This window comes from Heloderma suspectum, chromosome 3 (assembly GCF_057233095.1).
Source record: "Heloderma suspectum isolate Gila_16-S chromosome 3, 16-S_ref, whole genome shotgun sequence".
NCBI classification, from domain to species: domain Eukaryota; kingdom Metazoa; phylum Chordata; class Lepidosauria; order Squamata; family Helodermatidae; genus Heloderma; species Heloderma suspectum.
The window spans coordinates 220,032,797-220,060,704 of NC_139460.1; the positions used below are offsets into that span (position 1 = coordinate 220,032,797).

General features: G+C 45.0%; 1 protein-coding gene across 3 annotated transcripts in view; it reads left to right on the plus strand.

Moving 5' to 3' along the window:
* Window positions 1-27,908, plus strand: part of PCDH15 (protocadherin related 15) — a 1,185,684-nt gene that overhangs the window by 995,161 nt on the left and 162,615 nt on the right. For all 3 annotated transcript variants that reach the window (XM_084845696.1, XM_084845694.1, XM_084845693.1), the window contains one exon: window positions 23,579-23,695. In XM_084845696.1, the coding sequence (XP_084701822.1) occupies window positions 23,579-23,695 (117 nt within the window). The remainder of the gene's footprint in view (window positions 1-23,578; window positions 23,696-27,908) is intronic.

The following is a 27,908-nucleotide window of genomic DNA, read 5'->3' on the forward strand; positions in this document are numbered from 1 at the left end:
ATTGAATGCTACTCTAACTTAGGGAGGTTAATCTGTGTCTATCTGCAATGATATTTTGCCTGTGGAAAATCATACCTATACTGCAGTGAAAGCAAAGGTATCATTTAAATCAAGATCTCAGGATTTTTCATAAATGAATCAATACTGAACTGTGAAAACAACACTGTGATAAAAGTACAGATATTTATGTGTGATACGACATCAGAAAAATGGTACAATGAAAATTCAAAGCAGATTTACTAACTTTTATATATTTATTTAATACATTCCTTTCAAGACTGCAATCTTCCCAAGGGGGCTTACAATATAAAACATACTATTCCTTATCAAGGGAACGTGTCCATATAATAATAAATCTATTTTGAACAACTGTAAGATGAACCCATTAAAACAAGCCAAATCAAACCAACAAAAGCACCGTATATAATTAAAATGTTTCTGTTAAATGCCAAGGAAAACAATTATGTTTTTAAAATAACAGTAGATAGAACCCGCCATATATCTCACAGAAGAGAATTCCATAGGGCAGAGGTCATCACTGAGAAGGCCCTGTCAGCCTCCAACAATGATCTCAGCACACAGGCAGGTTTATAAGGGTATATGTGATCATTCAAATAAGTTGGACCCAAACTTAAGGCTTTAAAGAGCAAAACCAGCCCTTTCAGTTGGACCCGGAAATCCATCAACAACCACTGCAGCTAGTACAGAATTGGTGCGATACAAATATGAACTGACCATCTAGTCCCAACAAGGACTCGAGAGGCTGTGTTCTGCAGCTGCTGAAGTTTATAAATCATATTTAAAGCTAGCCCCCCATAGAGAGCATTACAGTAGCCCTGTCTGGAGGTTCTGAGAGAGATGGGAGGGGAAGCAGGGCCATTCCACCAGCCCTGCTGAAAGATGTAATTTCCCCCCTCTTCCCTCCCCATTCCTTTCTCCTTGTGTGTTGTGTCTTCTTAGATTGCAAACCTATGGGCAGGGACTTTCTTGTTTTACCAATTATATGTACTTATTATTTATTTATTACATTTCTATATTTCTCATTAGCTGAAGCTCTCTGGGCAGTTTACAGGACATATGTAAGCTGCTGATGGTGCCTTTTTGGCTGAGGAGTGGGCTAAGAATACATACATACATACATACATACATACATAGACAGTGCATGCATAACTGAGGCTGTTACAGATTATAAAGAAGTCCCTTTGGGCACCATAGTGCAAGTGTGGAAGAAACTAGATCATACAGCAATGCTGGCTCCAGGTTTGGGGGGCCTGAGGACGGCAAATTGCCTTCATTGGCTCCTCTCCTCTCTGGAGTTGTCGATTTGTTCTTCTGCCCATCCCTACCACTGCTCAGAGAAAGGAGACAGAGAAGTGAGCAGGCAATAGCAGCTGGTGCTGTGCTCTTCCTCAGTGCAGAGAGACAGAATTGGGTGAGAAGGTGACAATGACAAAGAAGCAGCAACAGGGTTGGGGGTCTCCAGTAATCATCAATCCCCCCCTCCCCCGTTGAGGTATGGGCCTCAGCAGGTGCCCAGCAGTGTCGACCCCTGACACTGGTCCTGTCATAGAGTTCTCAGGCTAGAAGGGATCTTAATGGCAGTTGAGCCCACTTCTTGTGCTAAAGCAAGATCTACAGTGTTCCAAACATCTATGTCTATGTGGAGTTGGATTAGAGCCATGAGCTCTGCTCCCCATCTCCATTATTGTGTTTGGATGAAGTAATACTATACTTATCTCATTCTCCTTTTTATTGTAAGACGTTCTGGACCTACTGTTTCACTTGTATGTCATAAGAGGGGATCCCCCTTTCTGTTTTGTTTTCCACTTTGATATTGTTCACATAGAATGCAGGTGACAAGAGCACTGGTGTTTCGTATCATATCGGTGTTCTGTATTACATATTCCAAAACTTCCCAGTATGCCTAACATATCCAGGAGCCTATCGTTATCTTCTTCTTTTCCAACCTTGTTACATTTGAGGTTCATTGTGATATTGTCACTGACCGAAGCCCCCAGGTCTCTCTCTCCCTCATTCATTTCTGTATGTTCGCTCCAGTGCATATGATCTTGTATCTGTGGTACTGAGCACAATACCATTTCTTGTGCTCAACCACCACATTTCCCAGTTCTTCTCACATACATTCACAATCCCCTCTATCTAATTTCCATCACATTTATTGCCTCTCCACCAGGGGTGAGGAAGGAACCTCTTTCAGCCAGAGGGCCAAATTCCATTTCTGAGAAACATTTGGGGGCCACATTCTACTTGTGGGCAGGGCCAAAGGCAAAAGGGGTGGAGAAAAAATACAAATAATACCAACGTATTGTAGCTTACAGCTCTTACGCCAGTAACTGAGCCCTAAGGGAGGCATGTCAACCTTTTAGGATGGGGGAAAAATTGCACAAATGTCGGAAACCACCAAATAATTATTGGTGTGGGGAGGGGCCATAGGAAGGGGCGTGGCCATCTGAGGAACCCCAGAGGGCCAGATTGGGACTCCAAAAGGGCTGGATTTGGCCCACTGGCCTGAGGTTTCTCAATCCAGCTCTGCACAGTGTTTTTTTCAATAGACACATTTCTCACATTCCAAATAAATGTGATGTGTACAGTTCACAAAGAGGTAATGAATACTGTCTTGTACTGAGTGTGTACAGTTCACTCATTCATTCATTGTTTCACTCGTGCATCTCAAACTGCAAATCATTCAATGGCATTTGTGGCTGATAGCCTTCCTTCCTTCCTTCCTTCCTTCCTTCCTTCCTTCCTTCCTTCCTTCCTTCTGTTTTCCTTTGGAGAAAAGACAAGCACAAGTACGCTGGTCAGTACTTGCAAAAAGAAGCTTTAGTGGATATCAGACTATTGAACTTCACTTTGGTGTTTAATTGTCTGCGTAAGCCTTTTATTGCCTCATATACTTCACTGTGAACATTATCCCTTAATTTAAATAATTAGCTTCTTTAGGGCTTGCAGAACATTAAATATGAAAAAAGAGGCCACTGTACCATGTTAACAACATGGCTGCAATTAGTTTAAGGTCTGTTTAGTTTAAAGAGAGATAATAACAGAAAGTTACCATTTTCAGCCCGTCATAAGAGAAGTGGGTGAAAGTGGCCCAGGAAAGTTTTCATAATAAGGCAAGGACTTCTTTGGAGCAACATCAGCAGCAGCCCGCATAATACCGGCTTGCACTATGTTTTCTGATTGTGCATATCATCTGGTCAAACACAGCTGCTGTGTTGGATCACGCATCAAGCATGGTGTTGTCATGGCAGTGAAAGTGTTACTAGAAGTTCCAGAATGGAGGGAGATGAAGATGAAAGTGAACATTCCCCACTCCTGGCACCTGAACAGGTGGAAGGGGAGTTCCTTAGGCTACAGGCATGAGGGAAGAGGGTTGGACTCCAGCCATGAAATGACATTGCAAACAGTTGTGAGGGGGGGGGAGAACGATAGTGAGTAAGGGTGATAATATTTCATGGAATTACACAGTTCTCTAATCATCAACCATGACTTCGAAACAAACAAAAATTTGAGCTGAGCTGAGGTTAAGAAGTACTACTAATCTATCATTTCCCTAAAGATGCCTTAGAATGTTTAGAACAACATCTCAGTCTCTCTGTGTTATTAGTAGTTTGTTACAAGTCACGGAAACTTGTAAGGAAGGAACATGCAAGGAAATTGCATGGTTCTGTCTGTACACTCACTACTTCGCCTATGCAGATGTCGCTATAGGACTCTGTACATAGGGGATTTGCAGTGCAATCCTATGTATGTCTACTCAGAATCATGTCCCATTGAACTCAATAGGTTTTACTTCTGGATATATAGGATTAAAGTTAAACACATAGGAAATGGGCCTGTATTTCCTTGGTCATTTTTTGAAAACATGTATGAGGCTGTGACCCCAAAAGTGTGGGAGGAAGTTTTCAGCTATGGAAATATTCCATATTATTATTATTATTATTATTTACATTTCTATACCGCCCAATAGCCAAATCTCTCTGGGTGGTTTACAAAGATCAAAAACATTAAAAATACAGTATACAGAGATTAAAAGCTATTTACATAAGAAGCACACCAACAGACAATATACACAAAAGAACATATATCTAAAACTTCAAACAAGCGATCTTAAGCAAAGAACCATAACCAAAAGACAATCCAGGATTGGTAAAAATGTATCATATGCTACCAAATACCTGGTAGAAGAGAAAGGTCTTAACCTGGTGCCAAAGATAACAATGTTGGCACCAGGTGGGCCTCGTCGGGGAGACAATTCCATAATTGGGGGGCCTCCACCGAGAAGGCCCTCTCCCTTGTCTTCCGAGCTTCCCTCGGAGTCGGCAGCCGGAGGAGGACCTTAGATATTGAGCATAGTGTACAGGTAGGTTGATATTGGGAGAGGTGGTCCATCAGGTATTGTGATCCCAAGCCATGTAAGGCTTTATAGGTTAAAACCAGAACCTTGAATTGGGCTCTGAACACACAGGCAGCCAGTGTAAGTGGGCCAGAGTTGGTCTTGTATGTTCAGACCTTCTGGTCCCTGTTATCAATCTGGCTGCTGCATTTTGCACAAGCTGCAGCTTCTGAACCTTCTTCAAAGGCAGCCCCACGTCGAGTGCAGTGCAGTATTCTAACCTAGAGATTGCCAGAGCATAGACAACTGAAGCCAGGATACCCCTGTCCAGATAGGGGGGTAGCTGGGCAACCAACCGAAGTTGGTGGAAGGCACTCCATGCCACTGAGGCCACCTGAGCCTCAAGTGACAAAGGTAGCTCAAAGAGAACCCGCAAGCTACTACCCTGCTCCTTCAGGGGGAGTGCGACCCCATCCAGAACAGCTTGAGCACCCTCCATCTAGTCAGGAGAACCACCCACCAACAGCATCTCAGTCATGTCTGGACTGAGTTTCAGTTTATCAGCCCTCATCCAGTCCATTGTTGCAGCCAGGCACCAATTTAGCACATCCACAGCCTCACCTGAAGAAGATGAATAGGAGAAATAGATAGGGATGTATGAATTGTGTACCTTCAGTGCCGCTTGACTTCTGCAGTTTGCAGCCAGTGCTCCATTCTGTCCTTAACAAACCCCCAAAATTCTCCTCTTTTTTTTCCACTCCGAAAATTACGAAGATAAATACGTACCGACAACCGTAATTCCGGTGCCCAGCCATCTCCGTGAGTCTGCATAACTTCCATAAGAAAGGCTATTTTTTGTAGATATTTATGTATTTTTTCCCCTGCCCTGAGACGTGCAGTACTTACTTTCAGCCAAAACACTTCCTCCTCCTTGGGGCTTCCCAAAACAAGGCTGCCCTAGGTGTGCCTGACCGATGCACTCTTTGTTTAAAGCAACGCTGTTTTAAAGAAAGAAAAAACTTTTAAAATGACCATGCCAGTCCTGGAGCCCTGCATGAGGTATTATTCTCCCTGTGAAGCTTTATATTTCCACATCCAGCATTGCTGTTGACATTGTGAGGCTAAAATGGAGGGGAGAACCAATTCTGTGCATGTCTACTCAGAGGAATAAACATACCAGGGAAACAGCTGGATTGAGAGAGAATCTCCCCCACACACACACACACACACATAATGGAAGAATACAGCTACAGCAGCCACCATTTGCGTCCCTTTTTTTCACCGTGATAGGCTACGTAAATATTTACGTAGCCTATCATGGTGAAAAAAAGGGAATGCAAATGGCGGCGATAGCGGGCACAATTTTGCTGTGATAGGCTACGTAAATATTTACATAGCCTATCACGGCAGAAAAAGGGAATGCAAATGGTGGCGGCTACAGCAGCTGCCATTTGCATTCCCTTTTATTTCCCGTGATAGGCTATTTAAATATTTACGTAGCCTATCATGGCCTCCGCAGGAACGCAAATGGTGTCCCTGCGTTAGCTGTGATAGGCTACGTGAGTATTTACGTAGCCTATTATGGCAAAAATCGTGAAGCAAATGGTGGCCGCAGATGCGGCCGCTAGGGGTGCACGAAAGTCCCTTACCTGTCCTCAAAGCTTTTCACGGTGGGGGGGAGGCGCTTCGCTGCTCCCCCCGCAAAGTTCAGGCCGGAGGGGGAGGCTTCCCGCCTCGCCCGGCTGAAATTCAGGCCGGGGAGGAGGCGCCTCGCCCGGCCGCGAACTAAAAAGTTAAAAAAAAAAAAACCACCCCGTGATAGGCTACGTGACGATTAACGTAGCCTATCACGGCTAGATCTGCAAAGTCAGCCGTGATAGGCTACGTAAATCGTCACGTAGCCTATCACGGGTGACTTTTAAAAAAAAAAAAGCGCGTACGCAAATGGTGGCCCCCATAGGGAGCCGCCATTCGTGTTCCTTATTTGGTCGCTGTAGTCTACATAAATCTTTACGTAGACTACAGCGACCAAATAAGGAACGGGAATGGCGGCTCCCTATGGGGGCCGCCATTAGCGTACGCGCTTTTTTTTTTTTAAAGTCACCCGTGATAGGCTACGTGACGATTTACGTAGCCTATCACGGCTGACTTTGCAAATCTAGCCATGATAGGCTACGTAAATCGTCACGTAGCCTATCACGGGGGCGTTTTTTTTTCTTTTATTGGAATGGCGGTGGCGGCGGCAGCCGGTCGAAAGACCGGCTGCCGCTCCCGCCCCGGACGAAGACCCGCCGAACCGCCGGCCGGACCCGCCGCTGGGAGGGACATTCGCCAAAGGTAAGTCCCGTCCCGGGGGCGTGCGGGGGGCGGGGGTGTACAGAGAATTTCTCCCCGAAACTTGTTCGGGGGGCCGAACACGTTGGCGCTCGGCCCCCCGAAGTTTCGGGGAGAAATTCTCCGCCAACCCTAGCGGCCGCCATTCACAAAGCAGCGCGAATGGCACCAGGTAGGTGCTCTGTTTCGCGTGTCTTTCGTGGGGTGGGGGGGGCTTCGTTCCTCCATGGATTTCGGGGGGCCGAATGCACTTGCACTGGCCTAAAATTATTAAGATTTTCCGGGTCTGGAGAGGGTTTCTTCATGAGTGGTCTCACCCTTGCCTCTTTGAAGCGGCCCAGGACCACTCCCTCTCACAAGGAGACATTAATCATCTCCCTGGCCCAGCCAGCTCTTCCTTGCTTGCCGTTTTTTATAAGCCAAGGGGGACAAAGATCCAGTATGGAAGTGGTTGCACGAACCTGTCCAAACACCAGTGTCCTCAACCTGTACCAACTGAAACTCATCCAGGAGAACAGGACAAGGCTGTGGTCTGGATACCTCACCAGATTCACCTGCTATAACACAGGAGTCCCGGCAGATGCAAGAGGTTTTATCCTGGGCCATGTTTCCATGACAATGGAAAGGTGAAGCAAAGGGAGGAATATCAGATTTTTCATGGAATTTACTAGGGATGGGGGAGAATTTCTCCCTGAAACTTCGGGGGGCCGAGTGCCAACGCATTCGCTCCTCCGAAAGTTCGGGGAGAAATTCTCTGCCCCCCCCACCCCCCACCCTCCCTGGGGTGGGACTTACCTTTTACAAATGTCGCTCCCGGCGGCGGGTCCCGGCGGCGGTTCAGCAGGTCTTCATCAGGGGCGGGGGCGGCAGCCGGTCTTTCGACCGGCTGCCGCCACCACCGCCATTACAAGAAAAGTAAAAAAAAAAACCACGCCCCTGTGATAGGCTACGTAACGATTAACGTAGCCTATCACGGCTAGATTTGCAAAGTCAGCCGTGATAGGCTACGTTAATCGTCACGTAGCCTATCATGGGTGACTTAAAAAAAAAAAAAAAAAAGCGCGTCCGCTAATGGCGGCCCCCATAGGGAGACGCCATTCGCGTTCCTTATTTGGTCCCTGTAGTCTATGTAAAGATTTACGTAGACTACGGTGAAAATAAGGGCAACGCAAATAGCGAAGCAAGCTGCGAGACCAGGTAAGTGACTTTCGTACATCCCTAGAATTTACATTGCTCTGCACAGGGCTCCACTAATGAGTTCCCTGCACCATTATAAGTTGCTGACGGAAACATATTTCTGGGTGGGGTTGGGGGATTGGAAGTGAACATCATCAGACTGGCAGGGGCTGCTCAACCAATCAGAGAGGCTCCCCCCCTCCGGACTCTTCTCCCCCTTTCTCCTGCCCCCTGAAGCTCCAGTTAGGTGATGATGCAAAGTATTGAAACTGGCATTAATTACTCCCAAAAAGCCTTGAACCAAACATCAGAGACATGCAGCTTTTGAAATAGCGCTTCAAAGCCATTACAGGAGTTAGTTTGCCTTTCACTGATGAATACATGATGTATCCTGAGTCTACTTAGTGCTCTGCTTCCCCAGCCTATACCCGATTCCCTTTTCCTCTAAACCTGCACTATCCCATTAGCAGGTACCCCCGAATAAATGCGTTATTGCATGATAGCACAAATGTGTGATAGTGCAATTTTGGGAACAAGCCTCATTCAACACAACGAGAGTTAGTGAGAACCCCTGAACTAATGCGCTATCACATGATAGTGCAAATGCATGTTAGCGCTATTTCGCGATAGAGTGATGGCGAAATACTGAGACAGGGATATGCGTATTGTTGGCAAAAAATGTGCAATATTGTCGTAATGAGATAGCAAGGTGGGATAGATGTGCTGCTGGAGAACTGGGGCTTTTATCATTGTGGAGTGATAGTGATGCCTTCTAAATATGCAACTGAGGATTCAGCAGTAACTACCTCTAGCTGTAGAACTGAGATCTGGCCAGGAACTTTGATATGCACACCTTAGCCCACAGCTCTTTTAGTAGTGTAAGCCATAGGCCCTGATAGAGTAATGACTTTAAATGTCCAACATTGATAAAGTTGGTGGCTGGTGAATGGGGAGTGCTTGCTTCTGGTTCGTGACCTAGCGCTAAAGCGCTATTTTGGTTTAATCCTTTACGTTTTTAAAAAAAGAACTCTGGTAGCCAGTGGGGAAATGGTGGAAACATGGGGGAATGCAGGTGGGGAAAACACTGGGGAAACACTCCTAGACTGGCCACGGTTTAAGGCACACTCCTGGGCAGGGCTAGCATACTAGGGATGGCGGAGAATTTCTCCCCGAAATTTCGGGGGGCCGAGCGCCAACGTGTTTGGCGCCCCGAACAAGTTTCGGGGAGAAATCCTCTGCCCCCCCGCCCCCCCCCCCCGGGACGGGACTTACCTTCCCTGAATGTCCCTCCCGGCGGCGGGTCCGGCTGGCGGTTCGTCGGGTGTTCGAGCGGGGCGGGAGCGGCAGCCGGTCTTTCGACCGGCTGCCGCCGCCACCATTGCAATAAAAGGAAAAAAAAAAAAAAGTCCCCTGATAGGCTACGTGACGATTCACGTAGCCTATCATGGCTAGATTTGCAAAGTCAGCCGTGATAGGCTACGTGAATCATCACGTAGCCTATCATGGGTGACTTAAAAAAAAAAAAAAAAAGTGTGTACGGATAATGGCAGCCCCCATAGGGAGCCGCCATTCCCGTTCCTTATTTGGTCGCTGTAGTCTACGTAAATGTTTACGGAGACTACGGCGAAAATAAGGGCAACGCTATTTGCGTTGCCCTTATTTTCGCCGTAGTCTACATAAACATTTACGTAGACTACAGCGACCAAATAAGGAACGCGAATGGCGGCTCCCTATGGGGGCCGCCATTCGCGTACGCACTTTTTTTTTTTAAGTCACCCGTGATAGGCTACGTGACGATTGACGTAGCCTATCACGGCTGACTTTGCAGATCTAGCTGTGATAGGCTACGTGAATCATCACGTAGCCTATCAGGGGGCTTTTTTTTTTTTTTACTTTCGCGTTCGCAGCCGGGCGAGGCGCCTCCTCCCCGCCCTGAATTTTGGCCGGGCGAGGCGGGAAGCCTCCCCCCCCGGCCTGAACTTCACGGGGGGAGCAGCGAAGCGCTCCCCCCCACCGCGAACAAGCTGCGAGAAAAGGTAAGTGACTTTCGTCCACCCCTATAGCATACCCAAGGTCAATGCAGGATTCAGGCACACAGCAACTACACCAGGGAGAACCCAACTTGAGGAAAAGAACTGGACTTTAAGCAGTCCCAGGAAATCCAGTTTTTCCACGATAAGCTCCAGGGTGGCTGTTGTATGGCTATGATGTAGGGATGGGCGAAAGTCCCTTACCTGTCCTCGAAGCTTGCTTCGCGGTGGGGGGGAGGCACTTCGGTTCTCCCCCCGAAGTTCATGCGGGGGGGGAGGCGCCCCACCTCGCCCGGACAAAATTCAGGCTGGGGGGGAGGCGCCCCATCCCTCGCCGGCGAAATTCAGGCTGGGTAGAAGCGCCCCATCTACCCGGCCACGAAAAAAAAGTAAAAAACAAACAAACATGCCCCCGTGATAGGCTACGTGATTTCCTTATTTCCAAATAAGGAATGCAAATGGCGACACCCCATGGGGGCCACCATTTGCGTTCGCGCTTTTTTTTTTCTTCAAAGTCACCCGTGATAGGCTACGTGACGATTTACGTAGCCTATCACGGCTAACTTTGGAAATCTAGCCGTGATAGGCTACGTTAATCGTTACGTAGCCTATCACGGGGTTTTGTTTTGTTTTTACTTCACTTGTAGGGATGGGGGAGAATTTCTCCCTGAAACTTCGGGGGGCCGAGTGCCAACGCATTCGGTCCTCCGAAGGTTGTTCGGGGAGAAATTCTCCGCCCCCCGCCCCCCTCCGGGATGGGACTTACCTTTCACGAATGTCGCTCCCGGCGGCGGGTCCCGACGGCAGTTCGGCAGGTCTTCGGCAGGGGCGGGGGCAGCAGCCGGTCTTTCGACCGGCTGCCGCCGCCACCATTACAAGAAAAGTAGAAAAAAAAAACGCGCCCCTGTGATAGGCTACGTAATGATGAACGTAGCCTATCACGGCTAGATTTGCAAAGTCAGCCATGATAGGCTACATTAATCGTCACGTAGCCTATCACAGGTGACTTTGAAAGAAAAAAAAAAGCGCGTACGCTAATGGCGGCCCCCATAGGGAGCCGCCATTCGCGTTCCTTATTTGGTCCCTGTAGTCTACGTAAAGATTTACGTAGACTACGGCGAACATAAGGGCAACACAATCAGTTGTAATGGCGGCAGCGCCAGCCGGTCGAAAGACCGGCTGCCGCCCCCGCCCCTGACAAAAACCCGCCGAACCGCCGCTGGGACCCGCCACCGGGAGGGACATTCGTGAAAGGTAAGTCCCATCCCGGGGGGGGGGCGGGGGGTGGAGAATTTCACCGCTGATTTCGGGGGACCAAATGCGTTGGCACTCAGCCCCCCGAAGTTTTGGGGAGAAATTCTCCCCCATCCCTACTATGATGTCATGTATCCCTAATGAACTCCATATGCAACCAGTTCAGAGTAAATCACTCGTGGAAACAGGCCCCTGGAAGTGCCTAGCAAACGCATTATAGCAGACCTCAGAGGGATCCACGGTGTCCTTAGGGCCAGCATGTAATAGCCCCTGGACAACATATATCAACAGTTGTAAATTATGTAAATACATTAAATTATGGAATCACCATATGTGTCAGTCTTCATGCTTTCACTTTCAGTCTCCATGCTTTTTTAAATTATGGTGCTGATTCTGCTCTCTTTTGGCTTAGTTATTTTGTTGTATTGTTATGATTTTACAGTGTAATTCTGTGCATGTCTACTCAGAAGTAAGTCCCAAGGTAAGTTATGCCCAGGCAAGTGTGTATACAATTGCAGCCTTAAGAAGCAATCCTAACCTCATCTGGAAGCTGGTTTAAGGGCTTCTGGAATTGGTGAATGTCCCACCAGTACAGCAGACAGGAAACAGGATGTGTCATGGAAGGCATGAAAATGCCATGTCCAAAGCCCTATCATTTCCCTGAAATTCCCACAGAAACAGAGGAAGTCTATGCCAGTTCTGGCATAGTCCATTTCCTTCCATTGACTACAATGGGAGGGAAGAAGAAAAAGCTGTCTCCACTTCCCACCCTACCTGTAGCGAAACAGAAGGGCAATGGATGTGGTGGTTGTGTATCCCCCTGCCCCCCGGTAAATGAATGGTAAGATTGTTACTGTGTCTTTCTTGTATTATTGTTTTTATTGTTGTTTGGAATATTTTAAGCCGTCTTGATCACTCTTCTTGGAGTGGAAGTATCACTGTCAATGAAAATGTGATACTATAGGTGTGAACTGAAAAATTTCTAAGAAACATATCCAGACATCTTGAGGGCCATTGGAAGAGCCTCATTAAAAAGTACTCACTTTCTTGAGGGGAAAACCACCCCAGGATTGGAGAACTAATTCGCTATACTACTGGGTTGAGAGGTGACTTTTTACAATACTAGTTGGGAATTCTTAAGCCATATTTTCTTCATCAAATATAGGTTCTCAGAGTAAAAATAACAATGGGACTGTTCTTAACTTACCTGTCTAGAACTCTTCTGAACAAAAGAAAAGGAAGTTTTGAATGAAGACACTGGATTAAAAACAATGTGTCTTTCCTCAGCAGTCTAAGGAACACACACTCTTGTTGTTCTCCTCCACCCACTCAACAAATCAGCAAGAAAGCATAAATAAATGTCTTCCAGATGATGTTGTGAAGTTATGGGGCTCTTGGGTTTACTTATCTATGTAAATGTTTAAATATGCTAGAACGGCAAAAAATAGTGAACGCAAATGGCAGCCACCATAGGCGCCGCCATTTGTGTACGCGGTTTTTTTTACTTTGTTGTGATAGGCTACATAAATATTTACGTAGCCTATCATGGTTAAGTACAGGGACGCAAAAGGCGGTGGCTACGGCCGCCGCCATTTGCATCTCTGCTGCCCAGCAGCCCAATGTCCGGCTGCGGTGGAGCTGGCCGGTGGCTCCGCGGAATCCCCGCGGAGCAGAGCCGGCCGGGCAGGACTCTGGGGGGAGGGACGGAGCGCCTCCCCCCCCATCGAGGATTCCTGGTGGAGGGACGGAGTGCCTCCCCCCACCACCACGAAGTAGATCCGCGAAACGGTAAGTGACTTTCGTACATCCCTAGCATATTGGACACCTTCCAACCTGAGGGGCTCCTCTTCCGGCGTCATATCTTTTAGCCTTGTGATACGTTCCATGGGGTTTTCTTGGCAGGAATACTGGAGTGAGTTGCCATTTCCTTCTCCAGTGGACCACATTTTGTCAGAACTCTCGCCATGACCTGTCCGTCTTGGGTGGCCCCGCACGGCATAGCTTATGGCTTCACTGAGTTACGCAAGCCCCTTCGCCACAACAAGGCAGTGATCCATGAAGGAGCCTTATCGGATACACTCCCTTAAATATTATGAACTTTATTTGTCATTTTAGCCCATGACGGAAGACTGTTGGCATATCTTGCTAGAGCCAAGATGACAGCTGGACTCACAAAAGAGATGGTTTCAGGAAATCTTGTATATCAGTCTTTATTTTCATTCTGGCATCATTCCCAGGCTAGCAAGGGGACGAGTGCATAACGTACATTCAAGAATTCAGGGACATTTGTCCAATACGGCACTCCTTCACATATACTTACGCATGAAGTATCTGATAAGAAAAGCATGCCTGTCAACTGCTTTCAGATTCTTCCTGAAACAAGGGGTGGGGGGAGCAACAAATCATCATCATCTTCATCATCATCAAAAAGCAGAAATGCCTCACACTGAATTTTAAGTAATAAGGACAAGGGAGTATATTTGAGGTGATATACAAGTAACAATAAATGATTTTGCACAGAAATATTTCACTTTGTATTATGACATAGCATTCATCTGCTTAATGTTTGGGAAGGAGTAACCCTGTGGGACCTTTAGAACCTTTGTGACAGGCATAGATCCAGGGTTCTGGAGTGGATAGTCACCCTAATCAGTGAAGGAGATCACTGCAGTTTTAGCACTTTTGATATTCATCTTAGTTTAATTCAAAAAAAAAAAAAACCATATGGAGAGAGCGCCTACTAAAGCAAAGTTGCTAGCAGAATGATAGATGTATTGGGTGGGTGCTGGTTATGTACCACTTCTGTTCCAGAAGTTGATGATACAGCAAGGGTGACAGCTGAAGCATAAGTGGCACACGAAATGAGAGAGGTCCAACTAGATATGGGGTGGAGTCCATGTGAGTGACTCCTCCATAGGCTGATATCGTCAAAGGTGTTTATTACCCCCATTTCACCATGCAATGCCAGAAAGGAGAGATTGTGACAGGCCTATTGAAACTTGGTCTCCAATGTAATCAGGTTCAACAGGGTGGGCCCTTCTGTTGCCCACTGTACGCAAGCTCACCAAGGATTACCCAACTGTTCTGAAATCCAAGGCTTAACCTTGGAGCATATGTGGAAAGACCAGATATGCATAAGGAGAGCTATGCTGGATCAGACCAAGGGTTCATCTAGTCCAGCATTCTGTTCACACAGTGGCCAACTAGTTGTCGACCAGGAACCCATAAGCAGGACATGAGTGCAACAGCACCCTCCCGCCCATGCTCCCCAGCAACTGGTGCACATTGGCTCACTGCTTCTGGTACTGGAGGTAGCACACAGCCATCAGGACTAGTAGCCATTTATAGTCTTCTCCTCCAGGAATTTGTCTAACCCCCTTTTAAAGCCATCCAAATTGGTGGCCATCACTACATCCTGTGGTAGCAAATTCCATAGTTTAACTATGCGCTGTGTAAAGAAGCCCTTCCTTTTATGTGTCCTGAATCTCCCACCAATCAGCTTCATGGGATGACCCCGGGTTCTAGTATTTTGAGAGAGGGAGAAAAATGTCTCCCTGTCCACATTCGCCACACCATGCATAATTTTGTACACCTCTATCACATATTCCCTTACCCTCCTTTTTTCCAAGCTAAACAATCCCACCTGTTGTAACCTTCCCTCATAGGGGAGATATTTCAGCTAGGAATGTCATGAGCGTCTGTTTGAAGGCTTGAGCTCGGCTGCTTACCACCAGTTCAGCCCCCCAGATGCCAGTCCGCAACCCCCTGCTCTTGCCCAACTTGGTGCATTCCAAGCACAGCGGCCCCTGCTCCTTTCCTGAGTGTTGCTCTCAGGGACTGCAGTGGCAGGATGGAAGCCAAGATCCCGCTCAGTTCCCATCCTGCCCTCGCCGCCATCATGGAGAGCAGCTACCCCCCTCTCTGCCAGTGCTCGACAGAGAGGAATGCAGTTGTTCATGGTGGCAGCAATGACAGTGGTCGCCAGGCTCCCCCTGAGAGCCACCAGCTGGTTCATGTCCCAGTGCAAGCCAGGCCCAGAAGTGGGTGGGGATCCAGTGAGCGGGTCGCGGGGTGGACTTGGGTGAGTTTGCACAACCCTAGTTCCAGCCCCATGGTGATTTTAGTTGCCCTTTCCTGCAGTTTTTCCAGCTCTACAATACCCTTTTTTAGGTGTGATGACCAGAACTGTACACAGTATTCTAGCTGTGCCCTTGAAAAGACATAGAGTAGATTTCCCACCCAAAAGTTGGGAGAATCCCCATAAATCAGAGATTAGGGAAGAAGCTTCCATATCAGAGGGTGCTATTTTCAGACAAACTTGAGACCCAGCACCCCCTTTTTCTAGAAGTTAAGCACTGGCTGTGACTTATTTCCAAGGCATCTTGGAGATAACATTGTTAGCATCTGTTCCAGCTTGGATCCACACTGAGGATGCAGAATAGATTACTGGGAAGGTTCAGCCTACTGCATGTGCACTTGACCTTGTTTTTTTCTTCTTCTCCATATTACATATAGCAACGGATTATATATGTATATAACCAAAAAAAGGTAAAGATGTCCCCAACCAGTTGTGTCCGACTCTAGGGTGTGGTGCTCACTGTCCGAAGACGCATCCGTGGTCATGTGGCCGGCATGACTGAACACCGAGGTGCATGGAACGCTGTTACCTTTCCCGCCGAAGCAGTACCCATTTATCTACTTGCAATTTCTTGCTTTCGAACTGCTAGGTTGGCAGAAGCTGGGACTGAAGATGGGAGCTCACTTCATCACGTGGCACTCGGGTCTCGAACTGCTGTCCTGCCGACCTTCCCATCTGCAGTTCAGCGTCTTAACCACTAAGCCACCGTGGCCCCATATAACCAAAGGTGACATATATTTAGCTGGGTAAATGGAAGAGGTGGTTTATGACCATGTCAACATATGAGAAGGATGGTTTCAGATCTATTTAAGAAACTAGTGAAGCCTCTATTAAAATAAATAACAAAACAAACTCTTTTTAAATCTTGCAAATCTAGGGAAATATAGACCAGTTTAGTATTTTGGGATGAGTAAATTGAGGACCTGGTGACAGAGTACCTCCAGACACTGATGTTGGGCATAGCCCAAGTGCCACTGCGGGCCCTATAACTTTGGAACCAGATTCAGAAGCAGACTATGATGATTTAGAATCCAGTACAATCATGGCAAGCTCAGGGCCTGGGAGGGAGCTCAGCTCTGCATGGCATCCCATCTGATAGCAGGCTGAAGGAGGATATTGCTGTCTATCAGCCCAACTGCAAGAAATGGCCTTGAATCACACCTCTGATTTACAACCTCAGAAATGAAATCTTCTATGGGAACAGGAAGCGGACATTTTAACCTGTCAACTAGGTTAAGATGTCAAGTGAATAAAGACAAACATAAACCCCCTCTTCAAGGTAGTGCCTGCTTACAGGTCAGATTTCCCTGTCAAGATAGATCATCAGAAGGGGGGCCTTAGCAGCCCCTCCCCATACAATATAGCCTGGTGTATATGCTGAAGACCCTTTGTTGAGAGCAATGTCTTTAGTGCTTGGAATACTTCCTTGTCTGGATTTATCATGAATCTTAAACTCTTGTCTGCCATGACTTTTGTAACATTGAGACTCTGACTTGCAATTATTGCTGGGATTATGGCTTCCTATGAATTCTAGCCTTGGGACTGTCCCTTGACCAAAGCAAGTGCCAATAGCTTTTGCAAAGGCTATTTGATTTATTGGGGATTATAAATGCAGTGAGCTCTGCTACAAAACTCTGGGAAGCTGCTCTGTGTAACCTGATCTATTGCAATAAAGAGCTTCATTGTAAACAGTGATCTGTGACGATTGGCCAGAGGGTGCCAAAAAGCCAAGCCTGACAACTTTTAGAAGAAGCCTTTTTTCACTCTGTGTTGGGGCTCAGGTTTGTGACTGAAGGTTTTTGGGACTGAAAGCCTGGACATTGCAGTTTATGGACTGAGTCTGGGACAAAAACTTGGGAAATGTGGTTCTCCTGGGTGTCTTAGCAGCTTTTAATACTATCCGCCATTGTATTCTGTTGGGCTATCTGTCGGGATTGGGACGGAGGAAGCACCACACTGCTATCTTTCTCCTTCTACCTGACATGGAGATGATTGAAGGTGGTACTTGGAGGCCATTGCTCCACCCCATGGGAACTACCCTGTGTGGAGTGCTACAATATTGTTTCCTGTGCTATTTAACATACACACACACACAGAGATCCACTGGATGAAATCATCCAAGGGACTTGTGATGTGATGTCATTTTGTGATACATTTGTAATTTGAAATCATTATACAAATTATAGTTTGAAAAAAAATCCTGTATGTTTAGTAAAAATTACAGACAGCCTTATGACACCCCAAAGACCAACAAATATATTGTGCCAGACTATACATTTGTTATTCAGCAAGTGCCATAAGACATCTTGTTGTTTTCACTGCAACAAACCAATATGGCTACCCCACTGGAAACTGTATGTTTAGGATACTGCATCAAACTGATTGCCATATACACTATTTTCTTTATCTTAAACAAATATTTAATAACACTTCTCCTCCATTGTATATATGTGACTAACACATAAAACAAAGCTGTAGTGTTAAGTATCCATTTAAGATGAAGAAAGTAATGGAAAGAGTGGAAAGAGAGCTTCGGCTATTGGGCAGTATAGGAAATAAATAAATAAATAAATAAATAAATAAATAAGTAAGTAAGTAAGTAAGTAAGTAAGATCAGTTGGGGTACATAGTTAGAACTCACATGAAAATATTTTCATCAATCTTTTTGTAAATATAGTGGCAATACAATAAGTATTTCATTGTTCAGTTGAATGCGCTACAGAAGTGGTGAAAAAGAACGGAATACAGTGAAGGCAATCTTCATAATTTTGCTTATTTATATTTGTAGACGTTTGATTTGCATTATAAGTGGATTTTCATCCACTCATCATTTGTTGCAACATGTATTTGTCACCATTTCAGGGCCTCCATTCCCAGCTATGGCAGATGATGTTCTACAACAGTAAAGCATCCTTTTCTGTGCCATTGTGGGTGATGAGTGACTTCCACTTGAGCTCTTGTAGCTATATTACTAGGTCTCATCAAGATTTTTAGAATGGTTTGAAATGCATTTGATTCATCTATCTCACATACACTGTCCAAAGCAAAGATTCTCTCTCTCTCTCTCTCTCTCTCTTTCTTTTAGGATAACAAAGCCTTCCTTAAAAATAATTAAAAAAAAAAACAGGCTGAATACCTATAACCCTTTATTCTGGAAAAAAAAAACACCTGCATTTTAAAAACTGTTATTTTGCCTAATTTTGATTGTTCATGTGTACATTCACAAGCACTGTGTGTCCTTTCCCTTTAGCCAAATTACTATCATATTCAAACCTTCATGAAATTCTCTAAAGGTCATTGCAATAACTTTTTACAAACAGTAAAACAGTAAAAAGTGCAAAGAAATTAAGAGCAAAGTTTCACAAAAGCAAACTGAGCGGTCGAGTTTTTTTAAAACTTTACCACTTAAGACTAGAGGTGGAGGATTTAATTTTTAAATGCTGTCCCACACCCTCACCCTAATGTGTTAGTTTTCTACATGATGCTTTTATGATGTAAGGACTCCTTTAAAAATGCAGTGCCCCACCAGCAGTATGAAGTAGCACAGTTTAGAAGGGCAAAGCCATGTGATATTGCTGAATATTTAAATAACTTAATCCTTAGCTTCCTTCATGTGTAAATGGTGTGAAGGAGTTCCATGTGATTAAAGAGCTGGGACTGTGATGAGCCTGAACAGCTTCAAAGGGATGCTTACATATGTAAGTGGTCCACGCATGAGTAGCCACTTGCACATAGGCTTTCTTCACATGGAGCTTTTATCCTGCTGCTCCATCACAGAAGTTTGCAGGCTCTTTATATGACGCTGTGACCCTCCAGGGCGTCTCCTGCACTAAATGCCCTTTGTTCCATTTTTAAATAGATCTCAGATAATGAGCTATCAAATTACCCCATTGTGCTTCACTTCAGTTTCCTCCATGGAAAGAGGAAAAGCAGCAGCAGGAAGAGGAGCAAGAATGAAAGAGAATGGAAGACTCAGATACAGGGGGGGGGAGGGGGGAGGGGGGAAGGAAGAATGTGAAAAGGGGAGTAATTGTGATTCTGCATTTAAAATGGAAGCAGGAACTCCCATTTTAAATGCAGGATTTTAGGCTGGTGTAGAGATGCCCATACACACCGCCCATGTTCATGGATGTTGGGAGGTGGTGGGTTGGCACAATATGTAACACCAAGGTCATGGCCAGAAAGTCTGCCCCCACACCAATATTTCCCTTTAACTACATGGAGTCCCTTTGTGCAATTAAGTTGTGACTGAGGCTCTTACATGCTGATGTTGCAGTCTAGAAAACACAAAATATATACACTAGAATCAGTACCAGTTAAGAAGACTTGGTAGGAGACATTGCACCAAATACCCCAACAGTGAAGTAAGGGGAACGAAAAGGGAACATGGGGTGGGTGGGGTGGGGCATGAGTCCTTTGAGATACATTTGCACAACTGGAAAATAAATTAGTGAATTTCCACATTGAAGGCTGAATCCTAACGGTACATAACTTGGATGTGAATCCAAGTTCTGTGCTCCTAGCCCATGCTTCAGTGTAAGCATGAGGTAGGCTTGGAGTGGAAGCCACACAATAGTTCAATGGTATTAGCATCCCTTTGTTAAGTTTAAGGAGATTGTTGGTTAATAGTCCCGAATGGTTAGTTAATATCTTGTGTAATGGAAGGCAAGTATTAGGAGATAGTTTCCTAATAGCTGGAGGTCTTTCTTGAGTGTATTTGAATGAAATAGTCAACAGAGGTTGGAGAAAGAGGCATCTAAAGGAGACTGGGCAGAAGTCAGGAGCTGCCATGGCTTAAAGTGGGAGCCTTTGGGTTTGTGTGTGGATACCCTGTGTTGTGAGCCTGCATGCTGCAGCATCTGCCTAAACAGTTTGGTATCCTCAGGCTCTGGACTGAACCCACCCACCCAGCTCACTATTGGATCTTTCTAGGTGAGAGTAACTAGGAGAGGGCCTTGCTCAAGCCACGAGTCTTCTTGAGCTCTGGTGTATTTCTGTATCCTTTTGTTAGTCCTTCAATTGTCCTGATTTCTGGTTTGCTTCTCAATCCTGCCTCCTGCTTTGTCCTTTGGTTTTGACTTACTATTGAGTCCTAACAAATGGCTTGTTCCATGCTCACTACAGAGTCCTGCCCTGGGAAATGTGTGTGTGTGTGTGTGTGTGTATGACAGGGAGAGAGACAGGGAGAAACAGGAGTTGACAAGTCTTGGAAGAGATGGTGTGAGAGAGAGACATCAACCCAAGAGCTGACTAAAATGCTTTGGGAGTACAGAACAACACTCTTGTTATGCGTATCTCATATAGGATAGTAGGTCTGCTGCCCTGTGCAGGAGCCTCCACCTATGCCCTGCTTGTATATTTTTAATAAAGCAAATTTTACAAAAACATTCTGGGCTCAATCTAGATTTAATCATACTTGAAGTAGACCTATTGAAATCAATGTGGCTTAAATTAGTCATGACCAATTTAGGTCCATGGATTTCAAGGTCTTCTTCAAGTATGATTAAGTCTGGATCCAACCTTATAAGCCTCCAGTGCTGTCTTATCCAAAACAAACTTGAGGAGGGCTTCAACTGAAACTTCTCGCCATTCAGCAAACTGGGAAATGGCGGGTAACAATATATTGCTTGCAAGCTTTACAAAATGCTTAGAAAAGACAGTAGGCTAATGCTAACATACTACACAGCTAATAAAAAGGGAGAGGGAATGCCACCCTCCAATTACCACGCTACTGGCTGGAATAATTCCCATAATCTTCTGAAACTCTAATCACAAAAGCCAACTCCTTTCAGCTGATATGACCAACCTCAGAGTTAACACATTATTCAGCAGAGATTTGAAGATAACACTAACAGCCACAGAGAGAGGAAGGCCCCCCCTCGTTTATTACAGATATTGTATATGTGAAAGTATCCACAATGTAGATACACTAGAGATTGTTGTGTAGATACAAAATAGGAATCCCATTGATTTCAATGAGATTTAGTGTTTAATCTGTTTAGAATTTCAGATTAAATATGTTTTTAATGTAATTTATCTATGATATAGAGCTTTAAGAATTTACAGTCAGTTACCATTCCAAAGTCTCAGGGTGGGAAGAACTAAAAACTAAAAAATTAAAATTAAATTTTTGTGAACCACCCAGAGAGCTTCAGCTATTGGGCGGTATAGAAATGAAATCAATAAATCTAAAATAAATGAAACTTGTTTGGTGCCTACGGAAGAACACTTGATGTTGTGAATTGTACAACTTTTCCTGAGCCAAATTCTTATATGAGGATTGTCTCAGTTCAAAAAGGTGGTTTTAGAATAAAAACTCTTCGCCTTTCAGCTTTCAAAGTGACTTTGTATTTGTGCTTTTTTGTTGTTGTTTTTCCTACTGATCTGTTTCCCTTAGAAATATAAGCAGGGCCTTCTAGTCATTTCCCATAAAAGAGGGTGTTCTGTATCATTCTTATCAGAGGATGTTCCATATCATTTCTCTTTTTGGCATTTCTATTTATAGTCTCTGATTTCCCAACACTAAGGACATAAGGACATGTAGAAGATGAACACAAATGTTTAGGCATTCTGAACTTGTCATCTATTATCAAGAAACAATAGACACACAATAACGGGACGGGACATAGCAATGTTTGACAGGCCTGAGTATGATGTTCCCTCTGAAATATTTTTTTTCTCTATGTGTGTTGAATATTTGCCTTGAAAAAAAAAGAAACATGCATTTATTTAGAGTGCATTGTTGGCCCAGTTAGTGAAGTCAAAAATACTAGCACTGTGCTTCATGCATTACAGTAAGCGTGTATTTTATATCCTGAGATTCTATCCTTGTAGAAGAATATAATGGGTGAAGTGGCCTAAGTTCAAACAATAACCCCAGTCCAAACAATTTTTTGCTATCTGTTATCTTCACTTCCTTCTAGTCGTATTTCCTTGGGCTAAGCCATACCAAATTACACCTTTTGTAAGTTTGTTTCACTTCCATAAAATTAGGGATGTCAGAGAATTCCACCATGGATCTCGGTGAGGCTGAATGCCAGTGCATTCAGCCCCCCGAAATCGGTGGTGGAACGAAGCCCCCACCCCACGAAAGGTGCGCGAAATGTAGCACTTACCTGCTGCCGTCCGCGCTGACTTGCGAATGGCGGCTGCCCTGCAGCCGCCATTCGCTTCCTCATCATAGCCGTGATAGGCTACGTAAATAATTATGTAGCCTATCACGGCTAACGCAGGGATGCCATTTGTGTCCCTGCGGAGGCCGTGATAGGCTACATAAGTATTTACGTAGCCTATCACAGCAAGCTAAAAAAAAAAAAAAACAGTGTATGCAAATGGCAGCGGCTATGGTGGCCTCCATTTGCGTTCCCTTTTTTCGCCGTTTTAGCCTACGTAAATATTTACGTAAGCTATTATGGCGAAAAAAAGGGGAACGCAAATAGCGTAGTGGGCGCTATTTGCGTTCCTTGTTTTCCCTGCTGTAAATATTTACGTAGGCGAAAACGGCAGAAAAATGCACACCTTTTGTGGGGGGGGGCGGGGGCTTCGTCTGCCACGGATTTTGGGGGGCCGAATGCACTGGCATTCGGCCTCACCGAGATCCGTGGTGGAATTCTCTGACATCCCTAATGGGCATGCATGCACGTAATAGTTCCTTTTTGTAGTGGCAGCTTTTCCGCTGTTGCATTTGAATCTGAACCACACCTACATACTGTTACATTCTGAAGCAGTCTAAGAAACATGCTGTACCAAACAAGAAATACAAAGCCCCAGGGCTGACATAGAACTTTTGTCAATTTCTAGAATGGTGCCATTATCAGTAACTGTCAAAAGTGTGACCATACAGGGAACGTATCTTTACATTTTAATGCCAAAACTTCCCATTGTTCTCATGTGTTTTGGTATGAAAATTGCAATAGCTAACCACTCGTAGTTTACAGTGAGACTAGGCCATACCCGTACTGATGTTATGTGACTTATAAATTTCAGGACTAGAGGGGCTCGTCCGGTTTATCTAACTAATAAAAGCTATAATCTGTGATGCTGTTTGAGAAGCAACTTCTATGAGAATTTGTACAGTCCCTGGAAAACTTACATGTTAAGTAAACATCTGGCATCTTCCTCTTGTGTATGGATACTATCGAAACTGAGAATCCATATGGCCTGACAGTGGCAAATTGCTTGTCTAATGGGAAGAGACTGAATGGGGCCTGGTTTGATAGAACTATTGTAAATGTGTCCATAATCTCATTTCAGCTTCAGCAGTAAACTCTTAATTATGTCTTGCAGGATATGAATGATTACTCCCCAGTATTTAGCAAACCTCTGTACAGGGGCATGGTTGCTCCTGATGCAATCAAGGGCACCATTATCACAACAGTTCAAGCTGAGGATCAGGACCCTCCGGTAAGCAAAAAACGGTTTTCTTAGTGTACTGCACCCAAGAGGGAAATGTTAAAAATTCACATAAATGGCTTTAATCCTCTAAACAACAGATGTGATTCCTATTTTTTTTTACCCATCAGTTGCTCCCATGCATTTTTATACCAATCTATCCTTTGTCATCACAAGCATAGTCTGCATGTCAATTATTGTTCCCAAGACTGATAATGATATCATGTAGAGTTCTTTTTATCCCCCCACCCTGCCCCGCACTCACACACACCACACTCCTTGCCCCAGTTTCTTTTATGATGGAATTACTATTATGTGAAATCCTTAGCTGGCCTTAGTGTTCAGATGATAAACATGAATATGTGTGTGGGAGGGGCATAATTATGGAATAGCTCTATGGCTCCAACAGAAAATAAAGCAAAGGTTCTGAGGGGTTGTGATTTCCTGGATTTGCCATTATTATACATCTTTCACTATGAGATATGCTTGTATAGAAATATGCTTCATCATTTTTTTAAATGCAAGCTTTGAATATTACATAGCTGATTTGTTGCAAGTGGTCTTCCCAGCAACATCCAGTTTTCCAATAAATGTTTAGCCTGGCATTTGATTGACAGAGCTGTATACACTTGATGAATAGTTTCTTGTCTGCTTGTCAAAGCACTGAAGAGTATGAATGATTGAGGGAGACATTCTGGGGATTCTCAAAGGCAAAGCTGAAGTTACGTTACGACGGATGTGGGGAACCCCTTTCAGCCACAGGGCCACGTTCAGTTTCGGAGAAGCTCTTGGGGGCTGCAGTCCAGTGGGGGCAGGGCCAAAGGCAAATGGGGTGTGGCCAAAAATACAAAAAATAAAATAAAATACCAGCACATTGTAGCTTCAAGCTCGTCCTGCTGGTAACTGAGCCTTAGGAGAGGCATTTCAACCTTTCAGAAAGGGGGAAAACTGCAAAACAGCTGGGAAACCACCAATCTATGGGTCGGAGAGAAAGGGGGTAGGCCGCAGGGAACCCCCAGAGGGCTGTATTGGGGCCCCAAATTAGGGCTGAACTTAACCCAGCAGTCTCCAATCAGTGGCGGCGGGGGAGGGGGGGATGCTGTATATAACAGGAGATCTGTCTGCCTTCATTTCACTGTGAGAGAGAGTTGGCTAGCTAGATCTGTGTGGCGTGTTTGTTCTACTGCAGTTTCCCTTGTCGTTCTTCTTCCTTCCCACCCAGCCATTCTCAATTCAACTCCTCCTATTAGTCTTCCCTTTCTTTTCTAGATTCTTTATTTTTTAAACAAACCCATTAAAAAGCACTTTAATACTTTTCTGTATTGGAAGAGGGGAGCCTGCTGTGCCCCTCTCTGTAGCTGCCTCTCCTCCTCCTCTGCCATTACTGTTTTCCCCAGTAATGTGTATTCCATTTAGCCAAAGAGAGCCTGAGGTCATCTACTGTAGTGTGAAACTGAACAGGGAAGTAGTACTCGGGGAGAGGGGTTATTTTGCACTTCAGAAAAGCCTACACCAGAGATTGGGGATAGCGACCTCCTCCCCCCCCACCTCTTAAACACCCAGCTTCTCTGATTATCCCTTTATTACCCTTGGTTTGAGTTTCTCAGAAGAGCACATTTTACCTGTGCCAAGCACGAAAACTACTTGGCCAAACTGTCTGATGTTTGGCAGGTTCCATCACCTGCATTGGGGCTGCCACTTGCCCAGATTTCATGTACTTCTGTGGAGCCAATGAAAAGTTATAGCTCTTTGCTTTGAGGGTTTTTGTTGGGAAAAAAGCACATTTTACCTTCATCTAGCACAAACACTCCTTGGCCAAACTGTCTGAAATTTGGCAGGTGGAATCATCTCAGTGGAGGCTGTCATGTCCCCAAATTTCATGTATTCATCATAAAAACTGAAATACTTATGGTCATTTCTGTTTTCCAAAGCAAGTCAATGGGAAAATGTAAAATCCAAATAATTTGGATATCCAATTCTCACTTAGGATTCAAATCCAAAGCAAATCAGATCAGGTCCGAATCAGTCCAAAGTGAAGCAGGGGCAATTCAGAAGGTTCCTATCAGCACCAGAAGTGAATCAGGCAGTCCATGCACAGCACTACTTGGGCCTTCTTCAGATGTGCTATCTGCCCTCCAACTTCCTAGCATTTTGGTCTTCTTCTTGTGGCTTTCCTCTTTACACCCCAATTTCTGTTCCAGTGTTAGATTCACAGGGAATCATCCTAGCATTGGGATGGTGAAGTTTGCCGTGCTTTCAGCAGCTTTGTCAAGCTTCAAAAGGGTTGGATTTCCCCGTAACGGCCATCCTTAACATTGTGTTAATGAAATTCTGTTCTTGGCTACTTTTTTGGACTCCTCTTGGGCTCCAGCTCGCTAACCTGCAAGCTGGCTGGACTCAGTCTGTATGAGTCAGGCCCACTCATGGATTTCTGTTCCCCCTCCCCCAGAATACAACTTCTGCAAATTGCCCTAATTGCAGCCGTTATTTGTGCAATTTACGTAAAATGCAGCCATAAATTGCTTAGTTTGCACAAATTGCACCTGCAATTTGCACAAAATTAAACAATGTATGGCCATAGTTTGCCATAAATTTGCCAAGCCCAAATTACAGTTGCAAGTTGCGCAAATTGCGTAAAATGGCAATTTTAGGCAAAACAAAAGTGGATAAATTTCCCAGATTCCAGGAAAAAGCAAATGGCTCAGCTTACAAATGCAAGACTAGCCGGGGGGTCCAGGGAAATCTGTCAAGCCCCCAAAGGGCCGGATTTCCCAGCAATGGCTATCCCTGACACTGTGTGGTTGAAATTCTGTTCTTGGCTCCTTTTCTTGTTACTGCAGAAGCAACTCGTCCCTCTGGCACAAAGATGAATTGTTCCTTCAGCGGGAGTGCAACCCCATTTAGTACAGGATGAACACTTGGGCCAATGAACCAGGGATTAACCCTTGAGCCAATGAACCACGTACCCACAGTGGGTAGCATCCAAATGTGCCCCAGCACCAGTGCTAATTTTAGTGACCACTTTCCACTTGTTCCCATTGCCCTAGCAAGCACTAGATACGTTGCTCAAGTGTTGGTTTATGCTAGTGCAACATCATTAGTGCTAGCATTGGGGCACAATTGGATACTACCCAGTACCTCTGTCTTGTCTGGATTTCAGCTTCAGTTTATTTACCCTCATTCACTCATTAGCACAGTCTGGTGCTAATTTAGCATTTCTACTGCTTCACCTGAATTTGATTAAAAAGAGAAGCAGAGTGGGGTGTCGTTGTTGTTGTTGTTAATTATTCTATACTGCCCAATAGCCAAAGCACTTTGGCTACAAAAGATTAAAACCTTAAAAATACAACATAAAACATAATATAAAAGCAATTTACAAAAGCAATTTAAAACTCTCAACAATTGAAATTCCAGGAGCCGAGGAGCTCCTCCTCAGAGGAACCCTTGTAGCAGGACTGCAGGAGTTGCCCAGCAATGACATGGGCATCTGGCTCAGCACTAGACAAAGGTGAAAGCAACACCCTAAATAAAGGCCAGTCAGGTGTGGCTTTTGGAAACTCTCCAGAAAGGCCAACAATGAGGTAGGCTTACCTCCATGGATGCATCTTACAGGCTAACAATCCCTCACAATCCCTCATCAACAATATTGATAGCACCTCATCTCAAACCTCTGGATGGCTTCACCAAGTCATTTCATGTAGATGATAAATTCATATAGATGTTAAATTGCTACGTGGGACCCCATAGCACAGAGATGCAGAACCCCCAGCCTGTGGGGCTAATCTGGCCCATCAGACTCCCCAGTCTGGCCCGCAGAGCATCCTAGGGTTCCTCCAAAGGGCCTCCAAGCCTGCTCCCCAGGAGGAATCCCCCCTGGAGGGAATTAGGGAGGGGGGCCAGTGCACAGGGGAATTCCTGCAGTTATCTCCAATCTCAGATAGGAGATAACAGTGGAGATGTGGCCAGTGGGAGGTTCAGGCTGATAGTATAAGAGAAGGGGCATTTGTGCTGGGGCAAGCATATCTTCTTGTGGTGGATTCTTTATTTGCAAACCAGTGCTTTGAATGGAGTCACTGTTCTGCCTGCACTGGGTCACTAATTATTTCATTGAGGCTTTGCTTTAGGATTTATTGTTTTTGGAAGGATTGATGGACTGTTAGCTATTTTCAAAAATTGTAATTAAGGATTAAATTCCTTTGTAAGACAATAACCACAACATTATATT